Below are 27,927 nucleotides of genomic sequence, written 5' to 3'. Positions count from 1 at the left end.
AATTGGCTAAGCCAGAAGCATGTTTCACCAGATGTCAACATTCTGTCAATACCCTGCTTAGGTGCTCCTTTATTTTGTATCTGCTTTATCTCTGCACTCTTCCTTTCTTCAGACACCAAGACAAAACTCAGCAGGGTTGTTGAAGCAACTTTTATCTTGACAGCTTTAGTATTTCATCATTATGCCTTTGTTTCCATGGAAAATGTCTTCCCACGCTCTTAACTGAAAATGACTTTCTCATTAAGCCAGAGCTTTTGCCTCTTTTTACATAACAAATGTATACACAACCCACCTGCTTCTGGGTTACTTTCCATCTGTTCTTCAAAACAAATCCTATTGCATATAAAAACAGCATTTTTCTTTTTATGGACATTATGTCTTCATGTAAATGGAATTTGTAATCAACCTGGGTTGTCTTTTTAGGCAAAAGACATGTTTCAGGAACTTCACGACAATTGATTTACAGAATATCCTGGTGATGAAAGGCTCATTATTCTATTTGTTTTATATGGAAACATTTCTGATGGATAAAGGGCAATTTAGATTTTATAATATGTAATCACTTGGATTGTAAGTTCAACAAAAAATAAGTCTTTTTAAAAATATTTTTATTGTTGGGAGTACTACAGATGTTCATGCTATGTTTTCTCCCTCATGCTCCCCACTATCTGGTTCCCTTCCTGCCCCAGGCCTTCACTATGTGTTCTTGGGCAATACATATATGCATAGAAGTGATTTAGTTAATCTCTTCCTGCCTCCTCCACGCCCTGCCCTGTGAGATTCCTCAGTCTGTTTCATGCTTCTATGTATCTGGATCTATTTTGTTCGTCAGTTTATTGTGTTAAGTGTATTCTCATTATAAGTGAGATCATGTGACACTTGTCTTTCTCTGACTGGCTTATTTTGCTAAGCATAATACTCTCCAGGTCCCTTCTTGCTGTCTCAAAAGGTAAGATATCCTTCTTTTTTATAGTTGCATAGTATTCCATTGTGTAAGTGTACCTCAGTTTTGTTTTTATTTATCCATTCATCTACTGATGGGCACTTGGCCTGTTTCCAGAGCTTAGCTATTGTAAATAATGCTGCTATGAACACAGGGATGCATATTTCCTTTGAGGAAACTCCACGCTGTTTTCCATAGTGTCTGCATTAGTCTGCATTCCCTCTAACAGTGTACTCTGGTTCCTTTTTCTCCACATTCTTGCCAGTACTTGTTTGTTATGTTATTGATGTTAGTCATTCTGGCAGGTATAAGGTGGTACCTCATTGTTATTTTAATTTGCATCTTTCTGATGATCAGTGATGTTGAGCATTTGTTCATGCTTCTCTTGGCCATTTGTATGTCCTCGTTAGAGAAATGTCTCTTTAGGTCCTCTGCCCATTTTTTAATTAGATTGTTTGTCTTTCTTTTGTTGAATTGTTGTAATACTTTATATATTTTGAAAATTAACCCCTTATCAGATGTATCATTCATTGACAAATATGTTCTCTCATACAAGGGATTCCCTTTTCATTTTGATGCTGGTTTCTTTTGCAGTGCAAAAGCTTTTTAGTTTGTGTTGTCCCATTTGTTTTTTTTTTGCCTTTGTTTCTCTTGCCCTCAGCTAGTATCAGTGAAAACTCTGCTGCGTGAGATGCTTGATATTTTGCTGCCTATATTTTCTTCTAGAATTTTTATGGTTTCATGACTTATATTTAAGTGTTTTATCCACTTTGAGTTTATTCGTATGTATGGTGTAAGTTGGTGGTCTAGTTTCATTTTTTGCATGTACCTGTCCAATTTTCCCAACACCATTTATTGAAGAGACCAGACTGTCTTTACTCCATTGTATGCTCTTGCTTCCTTTGTCATTATTAATTCAGCATAATGGCTTGAGTCAATTTCTAGTTTTCTGTTCTGTTCCAGTAATTTATATGCCTGTTCTTGTGCCAGTATCAGGCTATTTTGATTATAATGGCTTTGTAGTATAACTTAATATCTGGTACTATGATCACTCCTACTTTGTTCTTCTTTCTCAAGATTGTTGTGGCTATTCAGAGTCTTAGAAGTCTCCTTCTTAAATCAGAACCCAAGTGGAATTGAAAGTCATACAATCCTCGGGGTGTCAGAGCAATCAGGACACTGGGATCTTAGCCTTGGATCCCTATGAAAATTTTAAAAGAAAGCTATTTATACTCTTCCCAACAAGTGTGCATGCATTGGAAAGCTTTCATACTTGTCAGGGTCGCTTTGTTCCAGAGGGGTCACAAATCATAACCCTGGTAAAGAACATTTGATTTAATCCAACTCTTCATTTTTGATGACAAAAAAACTGAAGCTCACAGAAGCTAACAGATTTATTTAAGGTTCTAATTATTTATGTCTTATAAACCATGTTATTTATCTATTAATGAAACAATTATTTCCATAATAGATGTGTTTTGTTATTTTTAAATGTTTGGATGTTATATCTTTAATCACTGAATACATTTATAATTACATTAAATTCAGTCACTTTTTAAAAAATATATTTTTATTGATTTTAGAGAGGAAGGAAGAGGGATAGAGAGATAGAACATCAATGATGAGAGAGAATCACTGATCAGCTGCCTCCTGCACGCCCCCTACTGGGGATGGATCCCGCAACCCAGGCATGTACCCTTGGCCAGAATCAAACCTGGGATCCTTCAGTCCGCAGGCTGATGCTCTATCCACTTAGCCAAACTGGCTAGGGCAAATCCAGTCACTTTTATAAAGAAACCAAATCCCCAGAGATTAACTCATCTTCCAAAATTTACATAGGGAGAAATATTCAGAATATTTTGAAGTGAAGCCTCTTGTATTATCTTGCCCTTTATGTTTCAATGATCTTAGAACTGAAGCAGGTGTTTCATTATTATTGCAACATTTACAATTATTTTACAATAAAGAATTTAAAGAGATAACAAAGCCTTTAAGGATATTTCTCCAAAGGCAGCATTGATTTTACTTTTCTTTGATATTATCTATCTTATTTTTTACTACTGGGTCACATAAAATATTAAAGAAAGAAAAGTATTTGAAAAAATACTCCAAGAAAAATGAGCTGAAAATTAGAATTTCACAGCTTTTTTCTATTCCCTTATGTACAGAGTCTAATAATTCTTGTCTTTCTAACATGAGGTTGTGCAGTGATTTAGGACAGCATTAATCATTTTAATGTTCTCACTCAGTTGTAGGGGAAAAGAAAATAGCTGAATTTATGCTAAAAATAAACCTCACAGATTTGCTGGATTGCTCGACATTCTAGTTTAAACAACTGTCCTCGCTCTCAGAAAGCTAATCCTGCCTGGCTTTTCACTTTCCCAGGAGATTGTTCTAATAGATTTTTTAAGCTGCATGTTGGATAATTGTTTCCACAACTAGCACAGATTGGTTTTCTCAAAATAAAAAGATGAAAATAAAACTTCTATCCAATTAAAATAGAGCTATTAATACTCTGCTGTGCTGGAAAGGAAAAGTCTGCTCTTCAAAAACCCGTGCCATTTATCACAGAAACATAAATTTTCACAGCAACTAAAAGAGTTGGGTAAAAAATTGAAAGTTTATGAAGAATGAGAAAAGCAGACAATGTAGCTTTTGTAAATAGGCACATGTGTAAATATTAACATCCCTGAAGGAGGGATGCCTTCACACTGACTCTACCAACTTTCCACCTCATGGAAGAAGCTTCAACAGGGAAAAAGCCCAAGTTCACTCCTGTCTTCTGGTTATTTGTACCATACAGTCAGCAATGGGAAAGATTACCCCATATGATGGGGGAATTAGATTTAGAATACTGTTTGTTTCCTGATCTGGTAGGTCTTCCTGACATTTAAATAATTTATTGCTTTGTGAACAATGTGCTTTGAAATGTATAGGTAATCTAGCTATTTTTTATATTTAAACTCAAATCAAGAAAAATGCCTTTGTAAATGTATATTCAAACTTTAGGATTTGAATTGCAGTAAAATAGCTGTTGATGTTATCATGAGTCAATGCTATCTTATTTCAACAGCCCACTACTTAAACACTTTGGTGCAAGAAGATCAAGGGTTTAAGAAAGACAGGCACATCAACATCAGTTCAAACATCAGAATGAGTGGAGACATTATGTAGACAGTGTTTTTCAAAGACCTGCATTAAAATCTTCTCAGTTTTTAAAATTTTTTTTGACATTAATTCTTGGATTCTATTCAAAATCCAAAGGATCAGAATATATGAAAACAAGTACGAAGAACATGTAATTTTAACAAACACACCATGGGAATCTTATAAACAAAAAAATGATGAATGCCATGTGAGTACAAAAAGGCAGAGGGGCAAATATGGGAGAGTTCATCACTGTGAACCCCTTTTGTGACCTGCACTGAGATGGCAGGTGTTTCTGGTTAATGAAGGACCAAAAAATGGGGTCAGCAGAGTAGTGATTCTGTCTGTCGCTGTCGTCAGTATGGATTATGAATATGCTAGAAAACAAAAGAAAAATATTTTATCCACTTAGACTTTCAGGAGTATCTCATTTTAAATTCACTAAAAATAACAAAGAACATTTCTGATAACTATATCATTCAAGGAGTGTAAATTACTTTTCAAATTTTAATTGAGGCCTTTTTATTCAAATTTAAAAATTATAAATGCAATCTTTAAAATCACTACTCTATTGAAACATAATAAATTTTTATTGTATAAAGTTCAAGTGCACACAGAATGTTCACATGATTGCTCGTATGCTGGGCCATAAACCAAGTTATAGTACATTTCTGATAAGTGAAGTCGAGAGTATGTTCTAAAAGGACAGATGCCTACTTTACAACACAAAGCCTGCTGTATGTTTATATTAATAAATATATAAGAAAAACGTAGTGAGAAAATTATCAGTGGCTGTGAAAACTAGTGAGTGAAAGGTGGATGAAGAATAGGATATTTACACAGCTTCAAATTATCTGCCCCCAATTACTTACTTTGCAAAGGGAAACTATTAAATTTAAAGTGGAACTTGGCAAATCCCACATTAACCAAGTCACCCAAATTAACATGTTCAATTAAATGGGCAGAACAACACCATGTCCCTCTTGTGATGCACTAAGAAGGACAGCGAAAAGCAAGACTAGCCATACCATGAGTTGGTGAGAATATGGAGCAAACTGTTCGTATGAAAGTAAATTGTTATAATTACTTTGGAAAATTGCATGGCACTCTTGGCTAAAGCTGAACATGTGAATGCTTACATTACAGCAATTTCACTCCTCAGTACATACCCACCAAAAGATACTATATACAAAGTAGATTTTTTTTTCATAATGGCCTTAAATTGGAAATAACCCAAATGTCTAAATGGATAAATAAATTTAGAAGAAATTAAACTGTTATACCATGAAGTAGTTAACCACTGTTACATAATAAAAACAGATGAGCCAACATAATGGTAAATAATAGACTCAAACCTGCATTCTACATGATTTCATTTATATAAAAATCTAAAACTCGGCAAAATTAAGCTAGAATATTAGAAAGCAAAATAGCATCCAATTTGGCGAGAAGAAACTTTTCTTGGAGGGGGGTCATGATGGAAGCTTCTAGGTGCTGGTAATATTCCTGTGTTGTATCTAGTGATTACATGGATGGGATCTCTTTGTGATAATTCATTGAGCTATTCACATAAAAGGTGTACACTTCTCTATTGTATGTTACAACATATGATAAGCAAACATGTAAAATTCATGTTAAAAATTCTATCAAGAGACAAAAAAATTCTAAATAACATGGAGATAAACACTCTTTATGATTGGCATAATCTAACATTGTAAAGATGCCATTTTTTCTCAAATCAGTTATAAATTCAGTGCCTTCCTAAGAATATTCTCACAGAAATTTATAAAAGACTAAAAGAAAAAGACTAATACTATAAAGGATACTAGAAGAAAATAATAGAGAATAGATTTGTGATGTTAGAGTTGGGAAGTAGCTCATTGAGAACAAGAGAACACCCAGTAGAAAAATGAGTAAGTCTACTACCTAGATATTTACGCAGGAGAAGTTGAATGGCTAGAAAGTGTATGAGATGATGAGTGCTGGCAGTAGTAATCAAAACAGTGAAATAATTCTGTTTGACTCATCAAATGAGACAAAGGTGGAAAGTAAAATTTGGCAAGGACAGAAGAGAACTGGAACCCTCCTACATGTCTCATGAGGATGTAAACTGGGTTCAGTCTGGAGCTCAAGCCAGTCTTTTGGAGTAAAAATAATAAAGTCTATCCAGTGACAGATTCATTCAGAAAACCATTCCACACACGTCCTCAGGACTTGGTCTGGACAATCATTAAACACATTTGCAATAGAATGGGAGTTATGATGATGGATAAAGAGCAAAATAAAAGAAAGAGTCCTTACAAAAAAAGACCAATGACACCAGAGCACCATGTACAGAGTAGTGCAATTAACTCCACTTTCTACACCTCAGGTGCAGGTGAGAAATGGGAAAATACTGAAAGATAAATCATATTTACAAGTTTTATTATTCAACACTTATCTTCTTATAGGGGCAGTTTTAAGTTTAAAGGTAAATCAAAACAATGACCATTTTATTAATTATACTATATTTGTGTTTCTTCAAGGGGAACAAATAGCTATTAATATCTTTGTGAACTGGTAATTTTCCCTACACACTTAAAGCTGAAAAATTTTGAACAGTGTTATAGTTCTTCAGATCTGGCCCTGGACTTCCTTTTGCCAGCTAGCATTGTGGCACTCTGGCCATGTGGGCGGGCGGTAGAGTTTTGATTTCTTGAGCTGTGGTTAAATTAGGCAAATTGCTCTCTTCCTCAATTTAACAGCTATGAACTAAGCACAATGATAGTACCCACTTAATAAAATTGAAGGGAAATTAAATCAAATTCATTTACAGAACTTGGCATATAGTACCCTCACAATAAATATTACTTACAAATTTTTGATGCTGTCAAGAATGTCTTTATTTCTTGGATTCTTCTTAGTATTCTACCTGTATCTTAGATTTATTTATTTATTGGTGCTTTTGTGAATTATGCAGACCCCTAAGCTTTCCCTCATTTCTACACCAGTCTTTCTTAATACTCTCCAAATATTGTGGGGGTTTTTTCATTCTCTTTCTCATAGTTCTTGAAATTTATTTTTTCAAGGCATACTTTTTGAAAACCAAATAAAATAAAACTTTGTAATATTTGGTCAATTTAAAAAAATCATTTCCTGATCACAGTACTTTTTAAAATATATATACATATTTTAAAATATATTTTATTGATTTTTTACAGAGAGGAAGGGAGAGGGATAGAGAGTTAGAAACATCGATGAGAGAGAAACATAGATCACCTGCCTCCTGCACACCCCCTACTGGGGATGTGCCCACAACCGAGGTACATGCCCTTGACCAGAATCGAACCTGAGACCCTTCAGTCTGCAGGCCGATGCTCTTTCCACTGAGCCAAACCTGTTAAGGCATTAAAATATATTTTTATTTATTTGAGAGAAAGAGAGAAGGAGAGAGAGATAGAAACATCAATGAAGAGAGAATTTATTGATCGGCTGCCTCCTGCACGCCCCACACTGGGGATCGAGACTGCAACCCAGGCACATGCCCCGACCAGGAATCGAACCGTTACCTCCTGGTTCATAGATCGATGCTCAACCACTGAGTCATGCTGGCTGGGCTACAGTACATTTTTATTGGTAGTAAAAGAATATTGAAGTGGTTAGGTAAGTGCAGCTTTTACTAGGAAATGCAATCATTCCAGGAGATATGCTTTATTACAAAAATTTCAATCAATATTCCTTAATCTGGATAGTATCCACATAAAACAACAAACCAGGTTCCACCATTTTGTATAGTCACTTAACATTTCAAAATGAAAGTAGAAAAAATGAAGTTTATATATGCAAGCGGAATCAAAGAAAACTAATTCTACTAAGTACTGTCCTTTATTTACAGAAATGAAATTGATAGATGTTCAGGGGTGGGGATTTCACAATCTATCTAATAATAGGGTAATATGCAAATTGGTCAGGACGCCGTCACAGTAACCACCGATCAGCAGGCTGAGCACGCAGCAGGTGCGGGTGGGTGGGGACTTGCAGCGTCAGAGATGGGGGCGGGGACTTGTAGTGTAGGGACGCGATGGCGGATGCCACTTGCCCAGAGCTGGCCCAGGGCTCAGGCAAGCCGCCCATGGTCACTACGCTTGCCCAGGGTCGGCCTGGGGCTCAGGCAAGCCACCGATGGCTGCTGCCACTTCGAGGGCCTGAGGCTCAGGCAGCCTCGTGGCTGGCAGTGGTAGCAGCAGAGGCGTGATGGGGGCGTCGCCTTCCCCTGATCACTGGGTTGCCTCCTGCAGATGGAGGCCAGAGGCAGCAGTAGCAGCGAGGGGATGAGGGGTCAGTGCCTTTCCCTGATCAGTCAGTCGCCTCCATCAAAGGGAGGCCAGACTGTGGCTTAGGCCCACTCCCCATAGAGAGTGGGCTTAAGCCATCAGTAGGACATCCCCTGAGGGCTCCTAGACTGTGAGAAGGGGCAGGCCAGGCTGAGGGACCCTCCCCCGCCCCACCCCAGTGCACAAATTTTGTTCACTGGGCCTCTGGTTTTTAAAAATAAAAAGAGGTAAACATTTTTACAAGAATGCAATAGGGTAAGGTGTGTGTGTGTGTGTGTGTGTGTGTGTGTGTGTTAATTTTTAAAATTAAAGATCAAGAAGTGAGTAAACAAGCGAGGGCATACTCACAAGCTGCTTAACCAAACCACCCTGAGATGGCTAGCCCAGACTACTCCTTCTGCTGATAATGTCACACTGACTCTGAACTCCTTTGATGCTATTGAAATCTTTCTGTTTGCAGTGTGTCGTTCCTGCCAGCTTTGTATTGTATTTATTCATGGGAGAGCTCCGCTGGAAATACCTGTTCTAGGACAGGGTTGATATTGAATGGGCCATTGTGTTTATGTATACTCATTTCCCTGAAAATGCTATCTAGATAAAGTATCTGCTGGGAAATTAACTATGCGGTACATTTTCAAAATAAACTACCTGTTGTTCTGAAAAACTGCAAGCAATATCATTTGTGTTAGGGTGTTTAAACAGGTGATATGGATTTCCTTTAAAAATGGGTAAGATAAAACTGCAGTTATATACTCTGCAGACAGTTTTCTTTTGTAGTGTTGATTACGTACTTGTTTCCTATTTCGTAGAAACTATAACATCCTAAGTAACCCCAACTTTTGGATGGATTCATTTTGATAATATTAATCTCTTGCAAGATATACAAGCCCCAAATTATTCTTTATTCAACAGACTCCTTCCAGTCCAGTCTGTGCTCAGTATATTATTATTCCATGTGTATTTGAGACTGCCCATTGTTCTCCACATAACAGTAGCATGTGTCCCTCTACATCTGCCCAATCTGCTTGCTTCCATTTATCCATCCATTCATATTTTGTAACTGAGGCTCCATGGTAGAAGGCAGGGCCATGCATTGGCTGACCCACACAGATGGGGAGGCTAAGGAAGGATCCTGGGGGCACTGTCAGAGGAGGGTTTTCAAAAGACTTTCACAAAGGAACAAATGTGGGACTAATATCATTTCAGTACTTTCAGCTGAGAGCTGAGCAGAATTATGACTTGGACTTCAGTCCTGTTCTTATTGAAGTAGCCAAGAAGGAAATCCTTGTGGCAGAGGCTTGCCAGGGTTTCAAGCAAGTAACTCTGATTTGGGAGGTCTGATATTTTGTCTCAGGGCCCAAGCCCTGTTGCAGTGGATTCAAAGGTGAGACATTGACGTCATTGTGTTTGGTTGATAGAAGTGTTTGGTGAGGGAGGTGGGAGCAGCATTTTCAATTCAGAATAAGACTGGTTTGAAAACCAGTGATGAACCTCAGAACTAGGATTATAAATTTCTTTATCATCTGTGACCACCTCAAGCTCAAATAGCTCAACAATTCATTAGCAATTCTTCCTTTGTCTTTATATCTCATTATTTTCTACAAATATGTGATTGTTCTATTTTTATAAATAATATTTCCCTGAGTGCCCCATGTTATGGGTTGAATTGTGTTTCCCCAAAAGAAATATTGAAGTCTTAACCCCTGGTACTTCAGAACATGATCTGATTTGGAAATAGCATCATTGCTGATGTAAGTGAGGTCATATTGGAGTAGGGTCAGCTCCTAATCCCACACAACTGGTGTCTTTATAAGGCAATGAGGTGAGAACCCAGACACAGAGGGAAGAGGGTCATTGAAGAGGGAGGTGGAGACTGGAGTTATACCACCACAAGTCAAGGAATGCCTGGGGCCACCAGAATCCAGTTAGACAAGGAAGGATCCTCTACTCGATGCCTGGGAGGTGGTATAGTCTTGGCAACACATTGATTTCCAGCTTCTAGCCTCCAGAGTGAGAGAGAATCAACACCTGTTGCTATAAGTCATGCAGTTTGTGGTCGTTTGTTACAACAGCCGTAGGAAACAACTACAGTCCCTAACAGCAGGGAACAAGTCATTAGATTTGCTGTTGTACCCTACTACCTGGCTTGGTGATTCCCTGGCTTGAAGCTCTCTGAGGCCAGAAACTATGCTGGATTCATCTTTGTCTCCACTAGAGGAAGTGTCCTTCACACAATGGGACCTAAAGTGTTTACTGAATAGACATGAAGTTTTATGTTTTTATAATAGTCCATTATTTTCCAAATAAATTTATGAGTAAGATAAGGAAGACAGTCCTACCCAGGAAATACTGTTTAAGTCTATTTTACAGACCCTCCACAGTTCTATCCCCACATAGTGGACAACTTCTTATTTATTACTGTTCTTAGAAAATTGAAAAATAATTTAAACAATTCACACTCTGGCTGCTCAGATCTGTGAGAATATACAATGTTCTCACAGTTCTCAGCTGGCTCATCGCTGGTTAGTGTCTAAACTCGGGAAAGAAACATCCACGGTTAGTTTATGTTAGCGAACTGAGTTGCTTCCTGAGTGCTTCCCTTGCCCCATCAACGTCTTTCAACAGGAAAGATGACAATCAGCTCTTTTATTGCCATAGCTGCTAGCAATCTCAGTGGCACAAGAAGTTCACTTTAAAGGGTTTATTATTCAGTAAGGATAATAAAAAGAACGAACGAAAACCCTCAAGGACACAGCCATCCAGCCAGTGTTACTATGATTCAGAGAACAGAAGCCATGGTGTTGCCATTACCATAAACATGTCTCCTTTTTATTGGCAGATGTTTCCCTTAAATAAACGTAATCAGGATTTGAGAAGATTCGCCTTGGCAGCAGCGAAAATGGATGAGTAGTCACTAATCCACTTGCGTCCTACTTGTTTCTCCAACTGCTCTGAGAAATGCATTTATGAGAGTGCGGGAGATAGGCAGCTGAGAACATGATGAGCCACATGTTGCTTTCCATTCATTCACAGTCCCATCCATCGGAGAACATTTGTGTTTTTCTAGTTCCCATATCTACTATAAACGTGCATAAGGACCTCGTCATTCCATATTACTCTATAATCCCTCCCCAAAATGCTGGTACTAAGAGAAAGCCAATAGCAATTTTATATTTCAGTCACCTTTAACTTTGAGTTTCTTGTGCTTGCATGATGAGTTTGAGGTGATATTATTGGTTTAGTTATCAAAAGCTTACATAGGCAAATTTGCAAGAAAGAGAAACTCACTCATCTTCCTATATAAAGGAAGATTTACATAGGGAGTCAATGGGTTAAGGGGTAAGGCTGGTTGAATCTTCCAGGGCTCAAGGGCAGGGTATGGAGATAATCCACAAAGAGCCAAAGCACCTCTCCTCTCTCCTTTCATCCTTGCTCATCCTGCTTTTTTCTCAGTAGGCCATCCCTCTGCATTCTTTCACCAGGATGGCCCCAAATGACCTCCCTTATTCCCAGCTCTTTATACTTTTCTACTTCCAAGGATGCCACCAACTAACGCTAAGCTTTTGTGCATCTTAGTTCAATTTGTGAGCAAGCCAATCTAACTACCTTAGTTCTTGGGCCAGATGTCCATGGTGTCCACATAGGCAAACAACGCAGCCAAGGCTCAATGCTTTCATTGGCTGGTGGAGAAGAGGCAGACTGAGAGCAGAGTGGACACCTAAAATGGATTTCAGAAAGTGCTCAAAGTGCATAGCAAGAATAACCTTTCCGGTTGCAGATATAAGTTGAACAATAACCTGGTCATACCATTTGGGTTTATTTAGTAATTGTTTTACATGGTGTAAACTTTCCAGTATTTGGGGGGGAAAAATTTACATTATGTATATGAGTAGATTTGTATTATTTCACTTGATAATTATCAGTGATATGCTAGTGGGTGATATTACCTCTGTAAAAATAGATTAAGAAATTCCCATGATGCTTGACCAGTAGGATTCTTCTGGTATAGACTTTTCCTAGTCTTGCTTCTCTAAAAGTCAAAAGTTCACAGGTTACTTTATAGTTCCTGAGAGAATTCAAGTCAGTTCATCTAGGTAACTGGTATCTCTTATAAACTAGTCTTCCCCTATTCAATTTTGCTGTCTTAGCAAACTCAATCTTATAACTATAAACTAAGGATTTTAACTACTCCTCTGGGAAAATGTTTCACTTGATTAAACTCTGTTCTCTCCTTGATATCATCTAAAGTAATCAACTTAGGCTCTGCAACAGTGATTCATATGCTCCCCACAGAGACAAGAGCAGAGGTACAATACATTTTTTTTTATTATTTCACAGAGATCCAGAGTATTTGAGTATGAAGGTCTAAATGAAAAAGGTCATCTGTCTGCCCTATATCAATAGAACATAAAGGGAACCCAAATATATGTTTATAGAGTAGGAGGTACAAACATATTATGCTTCCTCAAGTATTTATTAACTCATAGTTCATACTGGTAGTTGACAAATAAGAAGAAAGCCTGGATGTTAATCTCGTATGCAATGCACATTTTGCATGTCATTGTCTCTAATACAGTGCCTAACATATAAGAGACAATTGATATTTGTTGAATAAATATAGGTGGGTAGTTTAGGAGTGTAACAGGAATAATACAAACAGAATGAGAACACCACAAACTCCCTATTGAAATCCACCGACATTATCAAATAAGTTAACTAGACAAACTGTGATATCAATGTGGGACTGGAGTTCAAAGTAGGATCCAAGAATTAGCAGAGCCTGTTTCAGGGAAGGAAGTGCTGGGATATAGACAGTCATTCCTGGAACCCTGAATAGTGGATTAATAAAAGGAAACAGCTCTACTCACGTCCACCGTAGTCACTGCCAAGAAATCTGTAGTTACCTATTAATACTCAAAGGCACAAAATATTTCCAAACAAGATACTTGAAGCCAATTCTTTCATTCTGAGACAATGAGTGTGAGGAACTAGTCCAGACGTCAGCATTTGGGAGCCAAATGAGAAGTGACATCAGCAAATAACTTTATTACAGTGAATGGAAGGCAGATGTGAAGAATGATGAGGCACAGATCTTCCGGAACCAAGTCTTAAGTAAAACCACTTTGCTTGAAGAGCTTTGAAAATGAATCCAGATTATTAATCCTGAAGATGGAACTCGGTGGTGTCAGGCTAACCAAAAATCAAACAGCAACAGAGAGATAATATGATAATCGCAGAAAGCTGGGTCAGGCTCTCCAGGGAGAGACACACGACAGTGATATTAGTCAGATCTTCTGGTTGATACTTTTATAGAAAAGAGTATGCAATGAGTCCAAATATTCTCATATTCATAGGAATTAGGAGGAAGGTCTTAGTACTTAATACTTAACAAATATGTATCCAGTATTATTTAGATTGCAAGTGACTAACAAATATTGTTCAGTTGTTGTGTTGCCAGTCTTACTGACTTATGATCATTTATCATCCATGTTTGTTGGCCTGCTCTGCTGGACTATAATGTTCAGGAGGAAGAAAGTGCAAAATCGTTTTATGTGTTCCTATCCCCTCAATAGAGATCTAAGTATTCCTCAGAAAATATTGCTAAATTAATCCAAATCAGTTCTGATTTGAAGAGGCAGTGGGCAGTGGACTGCATTAGAAAGACCATCAGATAAGAGGGCTGGCTTGGCAGCCTTAGTAATTCCCTAACTTTCTGAGCTTTAGTTTAGTCTAGATGATCCCTATATTTCTTCTTCTTCTTCTTCTTCTTCTTCTTCTTCTTCTTCTTCTTCTTCTTCTTCTTCTTCTTCTTCTTCTCCTCCTCCTCCTCCTCCTCCTCCTCCTCCTCCTCCTCCTCCTCCTTCTTTCTTCTTCTTCTCCTTCTTTTTTTAATCTAGAATTCCACAATTAATAGGACATGGAACTTCATTGACTGCTATTTTTAAATACAAATCTACTCATTGAAGATCTGTATATTGTTGAATCACAAGAGGGATTTCTAGTGTAGATAAGGAAGAGTAAGCTTCATGGCTCCTTTCTTACATGGGCCCCTTGAGATCTGGGAGTTGATGGGAGGTGTAGCATATTCTAGGTGGGAGGGGAAGCCAGAGAGCAGAACTAAGACAATAGATTTGGTAAATGGACTAAAAACATTTCAGAAAGAAAAAAAAAAACACTCTTTAAGACTCCAAAAATTGGTTTTCTTTTCCATTGACATTCTAAATTAATATTTACATTCAAATCTAATTTTGTATTAGTAATTTTTAAAAAAAGAGAACCAGCTCTCCCAATTGCATAAACTTCAGGCCCCGAAAAACCTGAATGCAGTCCTAGGAACAAGCTTTTGTAAATCCTTGGCCTTGACTTGCTCCTTATGTCATTGATGGTTTTCTCATCTCCTACTTCTGTAAATGTTTCCTAAGCCTTTTCCAGTTTCTATTTTACCTGAGATCTGGGAGGCCAGGACTGTCTAATATTATACGGACGTGAGTCATCAGGAAGACCCAAGGCCTTGACTCATATCTGCCAGTTCCCAAAACCTGAAGATCTGGATTCTATTCTCAGTGTTCCCTACACTCTCTCAAGAAAGGTTCCCTAAGTTTGAGAACTGGTCTTCATATAAAATGGATAACATATTGTGTGTTCTGAACCTCCTAGAATGATTAGTTGAATGTTAACAGCTTTCCAGAGAGTACCTGTGTTTGCCTGACCACACGCAGATTGATAATTAGTTTGACAACTCTTTCCTTAGCATGGGGCCTACACCCACTCCTGTAGCATTTTCCAGTCATTGTCTCACACCTGTCCTGCCTTGTCATTCTTGGCATATAACTGCCAAATTCTGTCAGTACATCAATCTCTTGCTTCTTCCAGCCCCTCCTCCCACATATTTCAGTAATTGACCCCATCAATCTTACTTTTCAAAAGTGAATATGGAACTGAAGAAATCTAGTTGACAGTCATTTCAGGAATAAGGTGAACAGAAATTGATTGGAACATGATACTTGGTGACATTCTTACTTATGAAATACAATCCTCCCAATACATAAAAATCTAACAATTGCAATATATTCTTTACTTTTCCTCTTTATACCTCTTTTTTCTATGTCTGTTATTAAAGCATTTTGTTCTTTGTTCCATTTTTAAGAGGCTATTTAATCTTAAGAGCAAACTTTTTCCATTTCATTTTGCCAAATGATTTCTTTTAGTTCAGAGTTCCAAAAGGTCAATTTTCAGTTTGATTTTCAGATTATAAAAGAACTCATATTGGGAAAATATTTATTTTACATTTAATTTACTAGTATACAGTATTGTAGAACAGTATTATGCATAGACATTTTTATTTTATGTAAATTAAAAGATAAAGTCCATGAAATTTTGTTAGAGCAATTAGGAGGATACTTTTGACTCCACTTCTAATTGAATAGTTCTATTTTTATAATTATAGATATAAAATTTGTAAATTCAAAGCATTGTATTCCTTGGGTGTTTAGGCTGAGATCTTTACAATAGTCAGAAAAAGAGAAACAAAGATTGTTTGGGAGAATCAGTGCCCCTTGAAATGGCCCAGAAAGTGCACTGCCAATTATTTCTGGATATCATTGCTACTCTGTTAGGGGGAGCAGTTTGGCATTTCTTGGATTTATGGAACAAAGGACTCTAATGTCCCCTGAGGAATGTTTAAGCTTGATTCCTAACCTATTCCAGAAAAACCGACTAAATGGTATCTGAGACCACAAGTACCATATTTGAGTGATTTATCTTCTGGAGCAGTTAGATAAAATAGCAAGATTCCTTAATTAATTTTATAGTTTTCTTTTGTGTTTAAATTACATTTTAAAAAAATTATGTATTAAATCTGTATCCCACACAAATCTTTAGGACAATCTTGGGTCTTGTTCAAGTAGTACTACCAAATATCAATGTAGTTGTCATATGTAGTCAATGTTTTTATTTATCATAAAATAATTGCAAAAAATGGCAACAATTACAATTATTCATTTCTTCTTCCTGCTCCATAAATCAGGACTTGATATATATATATACTAAAGATGTGTGTAGGATATATATATATATATATATATATATATATATACACACACACACACACACACACACACACACACACACACACTAGAGGCCCGGTGCACAAAAATTTGTGAACTGGCGGGGGGGCGGATGTCCCTCAGCTGGACCTGTGCCCTCTCACAGTCTGGGACCCCTCGGGAGATAACCACCTGCTGGCTTAGGCCAGCTCCCTGGGTGGCAGATGGCAGGCCCGGATCCCGCGCTGGGTCTCAGATGGCAGGCCCTCTGCCGCACCGCCCCGCCCCGCTGCCTGCTGCACACGGCAGGCCCGGCGGGCTGTGGGGCGGGGTGGGCGAATTGTGATCGGCGGGGCGGGGTGGGGCGGGGCATGGGGCAGGTGGATCATGATCTGCCACGCCCCGCCCCGCTGGTCTTCGGGCCACGCACATGGACTGCAGGCCCGGCGGGCGGCGGGGCGGGGCGGGGCAGGCGGCGGCTGGCGGCAGGGCGGGGGATCGCACTGTGCCGCCCCGCCTGCAGTATGCAAATTTAACGGCCATCTTTGTTGGGTTAATTTGCATACTCTTCTGATTGGCTGATGGGCGTAGCGAAGGTACAGTCAATTAACATCTTTGTCTTTTATTAGTGTAGCTATATATATATATATGAATGGCAGAGCTGGCATTGTGCTGAGCCTAGAGCTCCAGAGGCCTCCTGTGTGTCTATGTTGAGTCTCTCAGAAGACTGCTGCTGCTTTCTAACATGCTCCAACTATTCTATTGTCAGAGGAGAGCCCACATCCATAATAGAGATGAGTCATTTTAGTTCAGGCCATCTTGGACCAGCCAGCTGATCTCAGACAACCATGAGCAAGTCCTCTGAGATCAGCCAAATCCAGCCCAGATGAGCAGAACTGCCCAATCAATTTACACAATTATGGGATAAATACATAGTTTTTGTTTTGTTTTGTTTTAAGATACTATATTTTGGGGTACTTAATTATAAAGCAATCACTAACTGATACTTTCCCATCTGACCTATTATAACTATATGTCAACAACTGTGTGCTAGTCAAAAGAATGTAAAGACAATAATAATCCCAGATTGGTTACCTGATTTTAAATGGTTGTCAATTTAACTGGTTTGTAGACATCTGCACATAGAAGCATCTATGCTACACATAGAAGCATCTATGCCCTTATAGTCTAATACAAGATTGTCAGGCAGCTTCCCCAAATAAGTCGATGTTTGTCTAGTACAGGGGTGGGCAAACTTTTTGACTCGAGGGCCACAATGGGTTCTTAAACTGGACCGGAGGGCCGGAACAAAAGCATGGATGGAGTGTTTGTGTGAACTAATATAAATTCAAAGTAAACATCATTACATAAAAGGGTACAGTCTTTTTTTTTTTAGTTTTATTCATTTCAAACGGGTGGATCTGGCCGCGGGCCGTAGTTTGCCCACGGCTGGTCCAGTAGATAAAAGGAGATCATTGTTTTGAAGAGAGAGACAGAGACAATAGAGAAACAGACACAAAGAATGAAGTGCACTGTGGGACCTGGAGATAGTTCTGCATGGTTGGACATAGGCACAAAGAAAACATGGGAATTCAAATGAGAAGGACTGGAGAGTGCAGCACCAAATCACTGAAAACCTTCTATGTGCCTTACTAAGGAATGATTCCTTAGGACAGTTATTTTTAATCATCTTCTGTGGCACTCTTGGGATCTGTATTGATGCTTCAATGGAATGTAGAGGTTAAAGGAGGCTGAGCTGGTAGAAATTGGGTACCCCAATTATACCCCTTCCATATTTTGCCTATCACCCCAAGCAACAAATACTTCCCACTCAAAGTCACTTTTCTTTATTTCATATATGGTGGTGAAATAATTTGAGGGGATTGGTGAAGGGAGAAGGATGTTTTACCTTCTCCCCTGAGTTATCTACTTGGCATTTCTCTGTCCTTTCAAACTTCTCTATAAGCTGCTCACAGTTTTGCTTCTTGTTACCACTGAAACTCCTGGGTGACCATCCTTTAACTGGGTACTGATCCCTTGGTAGGGCATTGGTGGATTGGTGAATGTCTGTTGGGCCTCACTTCCTTTTTTGCCATCTCCCTTTCTACTTTGTAACACAATAACAAGAGACTTTATGAGAATCCACTTTTGCTAAAATGGTGGGTTAAAGGGAATGTCAAAGGGGGGCTCTTACATTTTGCCTGGAGTACTGGAGTCCAGTCTGATCTCTCTTGTGCTCCGTTTAGCCAGAATGGAAATATCTCCTAACATAGAGGGCATCGAGTAGAGCCTCACAAGGATATTTTCTCAGAAGTGAGTGCAATTAGCCTTAGATAAGTAATTGTTTAAAGCAAAAATAATAGCAATATATTGTGGGGTTAGAGTATAGCATATGTAGAAGTAAAACACATGACAATAGAGGCCAAAGGTTTGGAGGAGATAAATGAAAGCATGCTGACACAAGTTCCCTTTACTATTAATGAAATGGAATAATATTACATGAATTAGGGAGGAAGACATGCCGTATCAGAAATTAAAATGCATGATCAAGATAAAAAAATTTTTAATTAGTATGGCAATGATAAAATATTGTTACATAAATGGAACAAGCATAGAAAACATAAATAGATCTAAGCACCTATAAGAATTTAGAATTAGATAAAAAGGCCAGTCCAAATCAGAGGAAGAGAATGCACTATCCAACAAATGTGTTTAAAACTGATAATAATTTTGAAAAAAAATTCTGGTGCTTATTTTAATTTTTATTCTGATAATAATTTTGTAATAAAGTTCTGCTTTTCTAAAGTTATTTTATTCCACACAAGGATTAAAGACTAAATGAAAATAAATTTTAATCATATATGGATTAAAGGGAAATATAAGTGAAGATTTATATAATTGTATTTGGGGCATTTTCTTACTGAAATATCACATTAGAAAAAGAATCTGTGAAGAAAAAAAATTTCTAAATGTAAATTTAAAAATAAACGAACTTGAAAGACAAATTTTAAACTATGTATTTTGAGTCATGAATATCTGACAAATCCTTACTAAGTTGATTCCATAGAAAATAATATTAAAGAGAAAGATACCAATGGAAAAATAGGCAAATAATACAAATAATTAGCATGCACACATGCACACATATATACACTGAGTGGCCAGATTATTATGACCGGCCAGATCATTATGACCACCCCATCAGTACTTCGTTGGGCCACCCTTTGCCTTCAATACTGTGGCGATTCTTCTTGGCATTGACTCCATGAGATGTTGAAAGGTGATGCGAGGAATCTGACACCATGCCTGATGACTAGCACTGTCCAGTTCTGTGAGATTTGATGGTTGTGGAACCAGCTGCCTGATGGCTCTTTTAACTTCGTCCCACAAATGCTCAATTGGATTGAGATCTGGTGATTGTGGGGGCCACCTAAGCAAGGTAAAGTCTCCCTCATGTCCTTGAAACCACTCCTGAACAATATGAGCACCATGGCGTGGTGCATTGTCTTGTTGGAAGAAGCCATCTCCATTGGGATACACGAGGGGTCATCTAACTATGGCCCGCGGGCCACATGCGGCCCGCTGAAAACATTTATCTGGCCCGTCGGGTGTTTTTGCCACCGCTGTGTGCATAGGAATTTGTTCATAGTTTTTTTTTAAACTATAGTCCGGCCCTCCAACGGTCTGAGGGACAGTGAACTGGCCCCCTGTTTAAAAAGTTTGAGGACCCCTGGGATATGCCATCAACATGATAGGATGAACTTGATCAGCAATGATACTTAGGTATGTTGTGCTATTCAGATGTTTATAATGGTCTGGCCCTCTAGCAACTTCAGCGTGAAATTACAGCTAATTTGTCTACAAATGTCAGGTGGTCATAATAATCGGGCCACTCAGTGTATGTATATTCATATGCACTCATGTATAAAACAGATAAAGTAACTAACAAAAACCTCAACAGTGTGTTTATTGAAATACATCTTGAACATAAAATGTATTTATAAATAAACTAGAGGCCTAGGGCATGAATTCATGCACGGGAGGGGTCCGGCCGGCCCACCCCAATGGGGACCCATCGGGGCTGTAGGTGGTTGGCTGGCTGGCCCTGCCCCTGATTGGGGTGTTGGAGGCCAATTGGGGGTAGAGCCAGCCAGGGTGAGGGGCCACAGATGGTTGGCCGGCCGGCCCTCCCCCAATTGGGGTGTTGAGAGCCGATCAGGGCTGGATCAAGCTGGTTGGCTGCTGCAGTGCTTGTCATAGCCACCCGTCATTCTGGTCATTCTGGTTGTTCCACCATTCTGGTAGCTGGGCTTTCATATATATAGATAATGAATGATGTGACAATATGTTTAAAATGCATTAATAAACCACAAAACCACATTATAAAACAATATATACAGTATTATTCTATCTCATTAACAAATACGTGTCATATATGTGTGAGAAAAAGGCCAAAACATAGAGTAGCATTTTAAGAATTATTTGTGAATAGTGTAATTGTGGATGATTACCTTTTTCTTTTTCTGTTTATCTACTTTATAATTTAATTTAATATTATTTTATATTTCCAAAAATAAAACCATACAAAATAATGTACTTTTTTTCTGATTAGACTAGGACAGAGCAACTGAGGTTTTGGTAGCAAACAGAATTTGCTATAATTTACGTGGTTGGAGTGTTTGCATTTCCAACGTGATAGGTCAAACAGATGTCACTACTTAAAAATTCCTCTTCATGACACTAAGCAGATTGGTTTCAACGTAACTACTTTCCCAGAGCAATTTTCCCTTAAGAAAACTCTAACCACAGCCATCTACACAACTATGTCCCTCCTTGAACAAAATGTTAACCTCATTTGGACATTTTAAAAGTTACTCAACACTAATATTAGCAAAGAATTGCATAAAAGGTCAGTTCATTAAATACGAAAATACAATGACCACATTGTTGATAGGGCATTTAATGTAAAAAGGGAGCTCACTGAATATTTAGAATACTTTTCTGACTTAAGATCTCTTCTAAAGTTTTCTTTAAATTAACACCATAATTCTTTTTTGGTTATTTATTAGACTTTAAAGGAAGAGTTCTTTATGTTCTCTCTCCTCTCTTATTAAATAACTTAGACACTCCAGAAAATTCAAATGAACATGAAGACATAAACTATAGTTCTACTTGTTAGAATGAGAAAACAATGGAGAAAAAAGTATATCTTTGTACTGCTTTCAAGACAACTCATGATATACGAGCTCAACAACTTTTTCCTGTCCACTTGTAGACTGACAATTTTCATAGCTGCTCCAAGATGGATTTCATCTCCAAATGTTTAGAAACACCATAAAGAAATGAAGAATCCATATGCGACAACATAAATGAAACTGGAGGCCATTATGTGATGTGAGATAAACCAGACATAGAAAGACAAATACTCCATGATCTCACTTACATGTGGAATTTAAAAAGTTAAACTTACAGATGGTGATTGCCAGAGGCTGGGGTTGAGGAAATGGGAAACTGTTGGTCATAGGGTACAAAATTATTATTCATTTATGAGTAAGTGCTGGGCAATGTACAGCATGGTGACTATTGTAAACAATACTATTTTGTATACTTGAAATTTGCTAAGTGAATAGATTGTGACACAAACACACAAGGGTAACTCTGGGATGTGTTAATTAACTTATTGTGGTAATCATTTCACTATGTATATACAATTATTTGATATACAGTCCTTCCAAAATCACATTGTCCATCCTAAATGAATGATTTTCAACCAGTGTGCAGCAAATATTTTTAAAACATACAATACATGACTGTTTAGTCAGAGGCACTGACCTCTTTTCCCTTAGATTGTCAAATAAAAAAAAAATGACAACAGCCAACACAGCAGCCATCCAGTGCAAATGGATCAAAACATTACCTTTCTTTTTGTCAGATTGGCAAAAAAAATGTATTTTTATGTGTACTGCAGAGTTTTAGTAAGCTATATATATAAAAGGCTAAGTGACTGTCCAACCGTCCAACCGGTAGCTATGAGGTGCACTGACCACTAGCAGGCAGATGCTCAACACAGGAGCTGTCAAGCTGTGGTGACTTGGCAGCAGTGGTTCTAGGGTGACGCACCCCAGAACCAGAGAGGAGGGAGCCCGATTCTGGGGTGCATCACCCAAGAACTGCCCTCCTGCAATCCGGGACTACTCGGGGGATGTTGGAGAGCCAGTTTTGGCCCAATCCCCACAGGCCAGGCTGAGAGACCCCACCTGCCAAAGGGACCCCACTCACTCCACAGACGCCCTTTAAGCTGCAGCGCCACCACGGGAGGTTAGCTCCAGGGTGTGTCTGGCCTATCTCGCCCAGTCCCGCCCTACTGGCCACCTTCTAATTAATTTCCTTTCAATGTGCACGAATCCATGCACCTGGGCACTAGTTACTTTATGTGTGCCATGAGATGAAAAAGGTTTAAATACACTGACCTAAATATATGCAATTTTTTAGTCACTCATACCTCAATAAAGCTGGAAAAAAATCATAATGAAAATAAATGAAGAAACAAGGATTTCTCCAAGCATCATGATGACCCTTATGGGGAGGGGTGGTGCTGTGGTGATGAGAAGGGCGAGGAGTGGGAGGGCAGCTTCTGGAATTCCATTAGTTCTGTTTCTTTACCTGAATATCAGTTATACTGGTGTGTTCACTTTTTAAAAATGCATACACTATGGTATGTTCCACAGTTTTATGCAATAATAGCCACATTAATATTGCTCAGTTTCTATGAAAATTAACTATTTGTTCTGTTTGCAAAGAATAACTTCGAAGAAAAACATGAAGTGAATGCCTGTGTCTAGATCATGTTGGCAACTAATTAGAATAGATTTCAACAAATCATATTTAAATGCCTCTGAAGTTGGCATGGTTCATCTAACTAGTTTTGCCATAATCTTGGGACCAAATTTTTCCTTTTTAGTGTGAAATTACTAAATTTAAATAAAATAATTATATCATGAAACTTCAAAATCACAAAAGCTACTAGCAAAATGTCTGCAAAATGGTTTTGGATGTGTTAAATAACTATGCCCAAAATGCTTTAGACAAGGCTGAAACAAGTCAAAATCAAAGACAACTTTTCTAGGAATAGGAAAGGCAAACATAAAGAAAGTCACAGAGACATTAAGGCAACTGATGATCCAGTATGTTAAGATTCCTAATTTTCCCCAAGCCTCAGTTTTCTTATCTGTTAAATGGGCATCCTTACACTAACCTCTTGGTTGGTTTGGGATGAGAGAAAGCCTATATAATGAGCTTGGCACTACCAGGAACAAGAGCACCATGGAATCCATAGAATAGTTCTTTGAAAAGATAACTGTTCTTCAAATATTATTTCATATCCTCAATGTATTTAAATGGGTGAGAAACCATTTTAAGCAGCTTGATAATTTTAACTCTTATTTATGTTATTTCTTATTTCCTAATATGAAATTTTAAAATCACATCCTAATTTGTGTGATCAACTCAAATTGTTGCTATTGTTTATAATCACCAGTTTAAATGTGCAATTTATTCAATATATCATTATGAGTTAGTCCTATTGTCTCATGTCTTCCAAGAAAGCATAGCTTTTTAAAAAAAATTTTACCTTGGTCCTGCAAGCAATTTGAGCTTTTATGCCACTGTCTATAAATCATTTATTCAACCAATATTTCTTATTAATAACTTGCGTGCCTTGAACTGCTGTTCTAGGTCCTGGAATATAATAAGCATCAACTCAAAGACTCATTCCTCCTGGAGTTTACCTCATAATAGGGAGAGAATTAACAACAACTTTAATAAACAAATAAATAATATAGTACAGTAGTGGGTGATTCATGCTATGAGAAAAAATAAATGAAGCAGGGTAAGGAAGACTAGAGAGGGAAGGGTAGTTCTCATTGAGAAAGTGATAGTGACACTTGAAGCAAATTAAGAGTTAGCCCTGCCATTATCTGGGGGAAGAGCATTCCATGCAGAAGGAACAGACTGTGCAAGGGCCAAAGGCTGGAGGTGGCTGGAGTGTGGCTGAAGCAGAGTGAGCAAGGGAAGGCAGTGGTGGAGAGGAGCCAGAGGTGGGTCCCTGGGAGCACTGCCACTTTCTCTCGCTGTGAAGTGCAGTGGTTAGTGCAGGAGGAGCGGGATGCAATTTGCTGCTTAAAAAAAAAAAGTGTCACACTTTAAAAGGATCAGAGGATATGCTCGTCTGCTGTGTTGAGAAGGAACTTTGAAAGACTAAGGATAACAGCAGGAAGACCAGTTAGGAGGGGATTGTCCTGATGAGAGATGTGGGTGACTCCAACAAGCACTGTAACAGTGGTGGGGTGGTCAGAAATGGTTGGATTTGGGATGTATTTCAGAGGAAGAATGAGGAGGAACTTCTGACAAATGTGTATGGGGTGTGAAAGGAGATAAGCAAATGATTCCACTTCATGGAAAATTATTACGAAGGAAAATATTGTATGTTTTCATTTAAAATCTTACATATTTTAGTTTCCTCGAAGTGTATTCTTTCTATTGAATTGTATGGAATGAAACTACAGGTGAAATATATAATAGCTTTGTTAACATATTTTTCAAAATGCTAGCACTGTGAGCACGTGTGTCAGCCTGGAGCAGAGGTCTCTACAAGGAGGCTTGTGTAACTGGCCCGCCTGCCACGCCCCTCTGCTCAGACCTTTGGGAGGACAGCTGTGTGATGGATGCTGTCAATTTATTCCATGTCCATCAACCAGAGTTGAAGTGGCATTTGATGATTTCACTCACTGGGATTCTGCTGGCTTTTGACCTTGAACTTTCCTAGTTTGTGACTTCTTGTTTTTCTTTGGCAATCTCTGCCAGGTTGTCTTAAAGAAGAATTTCATTTTACTGTCAAAAGAAAATTACTTCCAGTTCTTTCATATGTCAAAATCCTGTCATTTCTGCAGGTGTGGCTCACTGTGACTCAGGCGATGAGGTTAGGCTTGATTTTATTGTCACTTTCTTTTCTTCCAGCTATCTAAGAGCACACCTCCTCTGGCTTCTCTCTGTGTGTCACAGTGGGTATTGTTACATAAGTGCTTTAATGAAGAATGTGAGCTGTTTTATCTTCTTAGTTTCTACCTGTCAGAGGTAATTCTGCCACAAAACTTTTCCAATCCCTAAAGGTTTTATTTGACATTCTGATAAATGGTGGACTATTTGAAATACTTATTTAAAATAAGTAAATGTATGTTCATTGATTGATTAGTGAGAATCTGGGTCTCTTTTTCTTAGATACTCTGTGGACTCTAAAAAATGGTGAAGAGGGAATATATGAATATTGCATATATCTCATAGATTTCAGTGAATATAAGATTATCTCATTCTTTTGCAGTGTCTCTATATTTAAAACCGAGCGTGCTGAGGTCCTCGGAGAACATTGTCTTGTGGACAAGAACATGCTTCCCCTGCTCGGCTCGGGGAGCGGGATGCGTGGCTGAGCGCACGTGGCCATGGGCAACCACAGGACGGCGCTGCCCAGAGCAACCCATTCCACCTGAGCAGCGCAGGGCGCACCGGGCCATGTGCTCGCCTGCCCCACCTGCCCTGTGCGCTGCCCCTCCCCAGACGAGGACTATGGGTGAGGAGGAAAGGGTGCCAGCCACACGGGTGAAGCCCAAGTCCAGGGCGGCAGTGACGTTCGGGGACCTGGCCATCTACTTCTCCCAGGAGGAGTGGGAGCGGCTGAGCCCCGCGCAGAGAGGTCTGTACAAGGACGTCATGTTGGAGAACTACCAGACCCTGGTCTCTCTCGGACTGTCCCGTCAGAAGCCAAATATGATCGCCTTGTTAGAGAAAGGGAAAGCACCCTGGATGGAGAGATTCGTGAGAAGACCCCGCGGCCTGGGAGGCTGCAAGGACAACAGACGCGTTCAGGTGGGTGGGGCTGCCTGCCCGGCGTGGAGGCAGGTCCCGCAGCAGAAAATGCCCCAAGAGCAATGTACCTCTGAAGCTGAAAGAAGGCGGTGCCGGCCACAGAATTTATCTGAAGAGCAACTATTGGCAAAACGCAGATCTGCAGCCGAAAGGAGCCGGCGTTATCGACAGAAAATGTCTGCAGAGCAACGTGCCTCTGACACTGAAAGAAGGCGGCGTTGGCGACAGAACTTACCTGAAGAGCAACTGTTGGCACAACGTAGATCTGAAGCTGAAAGAAGCCAGCGTTATCGACAGAAAATGTCTGAACAGCAACGTGCCTCTGAAGTTGAAAAAAGGTGGCGTCGCAACAGAATGTATCTAAAGGGGAACTATTGGCACCATGTACCTCATTAAATGTGAGGCTACATGTGCGATCACTTCTCAAAAAAATGAGCAGGTTCAAAAATTAAATGAAGAAATTTTGGATGTACTCGGAGATTTTCACACATATTTGAGTGATGATTCCATTGATTCAACAGATGATGCTGAAAAGGAAAATTTTCCCATTGAATTTCTTAGTAGTATTACTCCTTCAGGAACGCCGTGTCATAAATTAAAATTGAAAGTGGGTACAATCATCATGCTACTGAGAAATCGTAATAGTAAATAGGTCTTTATAATGGTCCTCAATTTATTATCAAAAGATTGTGACCTAACATAATCGAAGCAATAAGCATTTAGGTTTCTCAATGTCTTTTCATAGCTTGAGAACTCATTTCTTTTTAATGCTGAATAATATTCCATTGCCTGGGCACACCAGTTTATTTAGTCATTCCAAGTTGTGGTGATTATAAATAAATGTTTCTTCTACAACTATTTTTAAATATTTACACTATAAACATATATGGTCAGGATTTTGTGTGGATATCAGTTTTTGGTTCCTTTGGGTAAATACCAAGAAGTGCAATTGCTGGATAACATGTTAAGAATATGTTTATTTAGTAAGAAACCACCAAACTGTCTTCCAAAGTGGCTGTGCTGTTTTGCTTTCCCACCAGCGATTGTGAGAGTTCCCATTGCTCCACGTCCTCTCCAGCATTTGGTGTTGGCAGTGTTCTGGATGATGGCCATTCAAATGGGTCTGTAGTGGCATCTCATTGTTGTTTTGATATGTATTCTCCAGTGACATGCTATGTGGCACATCTTTTTTTAAAAATATATTTTATTGATTTTTTACAGAGAGGAGGGGAGAGGGATAGAGAGCTAGAAACATCAATGAGAGAGAAACATCTATCAGCTGCCTCCTGCACACCCCCTACTGGGGATGTGCTCGCAACCAAGGTACATGCCCTTGACTGGAATCGAACCTGGGACCCTTCAGTCCGCAGGCCGATGCTCTATCCACCGAGCCAAACTGGTTAGGGCTATGTGGCACATCTTCATGTGCTTTTCCGCCCTCCATACATCTTTGGTGAGGGGTCAAAATCTTTGGCCCATTTTTAAATTGGGTTGTTTTCTTATTGTTGACTTTTAAGTGTTCTTTGTATATTTTAGATAACAGCCAGTCTTTTGTCAGTTG

At 38.8% G+C, this 27,927-nt stretch overlaps 1 protein-coding gene across 1 annotated transcript in view; it reads left to right on the top strand.

The window, feature by feature from the left end:
• LOC139011768 (zinc finger protein 82-like) overlaps positions 1-27,612 on the top strand; it is an 87,811-nt gene extending 60,199 nt beyond the window's left edge. The window contains exon 3 of the mRNA XM_070417252.1: positions 25,825-27,612. Within this exon, the coding sequence (XP_070273353.1) occupies positions 25,825-26,762 (938 nt within the window). The 3' untranslated portion in view covers positions 26,763-27,612. The remainder of the gene's footprint in view (positions 1-25,824) is intronic.
• The last annotated feature ends 315 nt before the right edge of the window (positions 27,613-27,927 follow it).

The sequence above is a fragment of the Myotis yumanensis genome, unplaced genomic scaffold (assembly GCF_028538775.1).
Source record: "Myotis yumanensis isolate MYYU_CA2020_CCGP unplaced genomic scaffold, mMyoYum1.0.hap1 SCAF_5, whole genome shotgun sequence".
NCBI lineage: Eukaryota > Metazoa > Chordata > Mammalia > Chiroptera > Vespertilionidae > Myotis > Myotis yumanensis.
The sequence above is the reverse complement of the archived record's forward strand: the minus strand, read 5'-3'. Positions and strand labels throughout refer to the sequence as shown.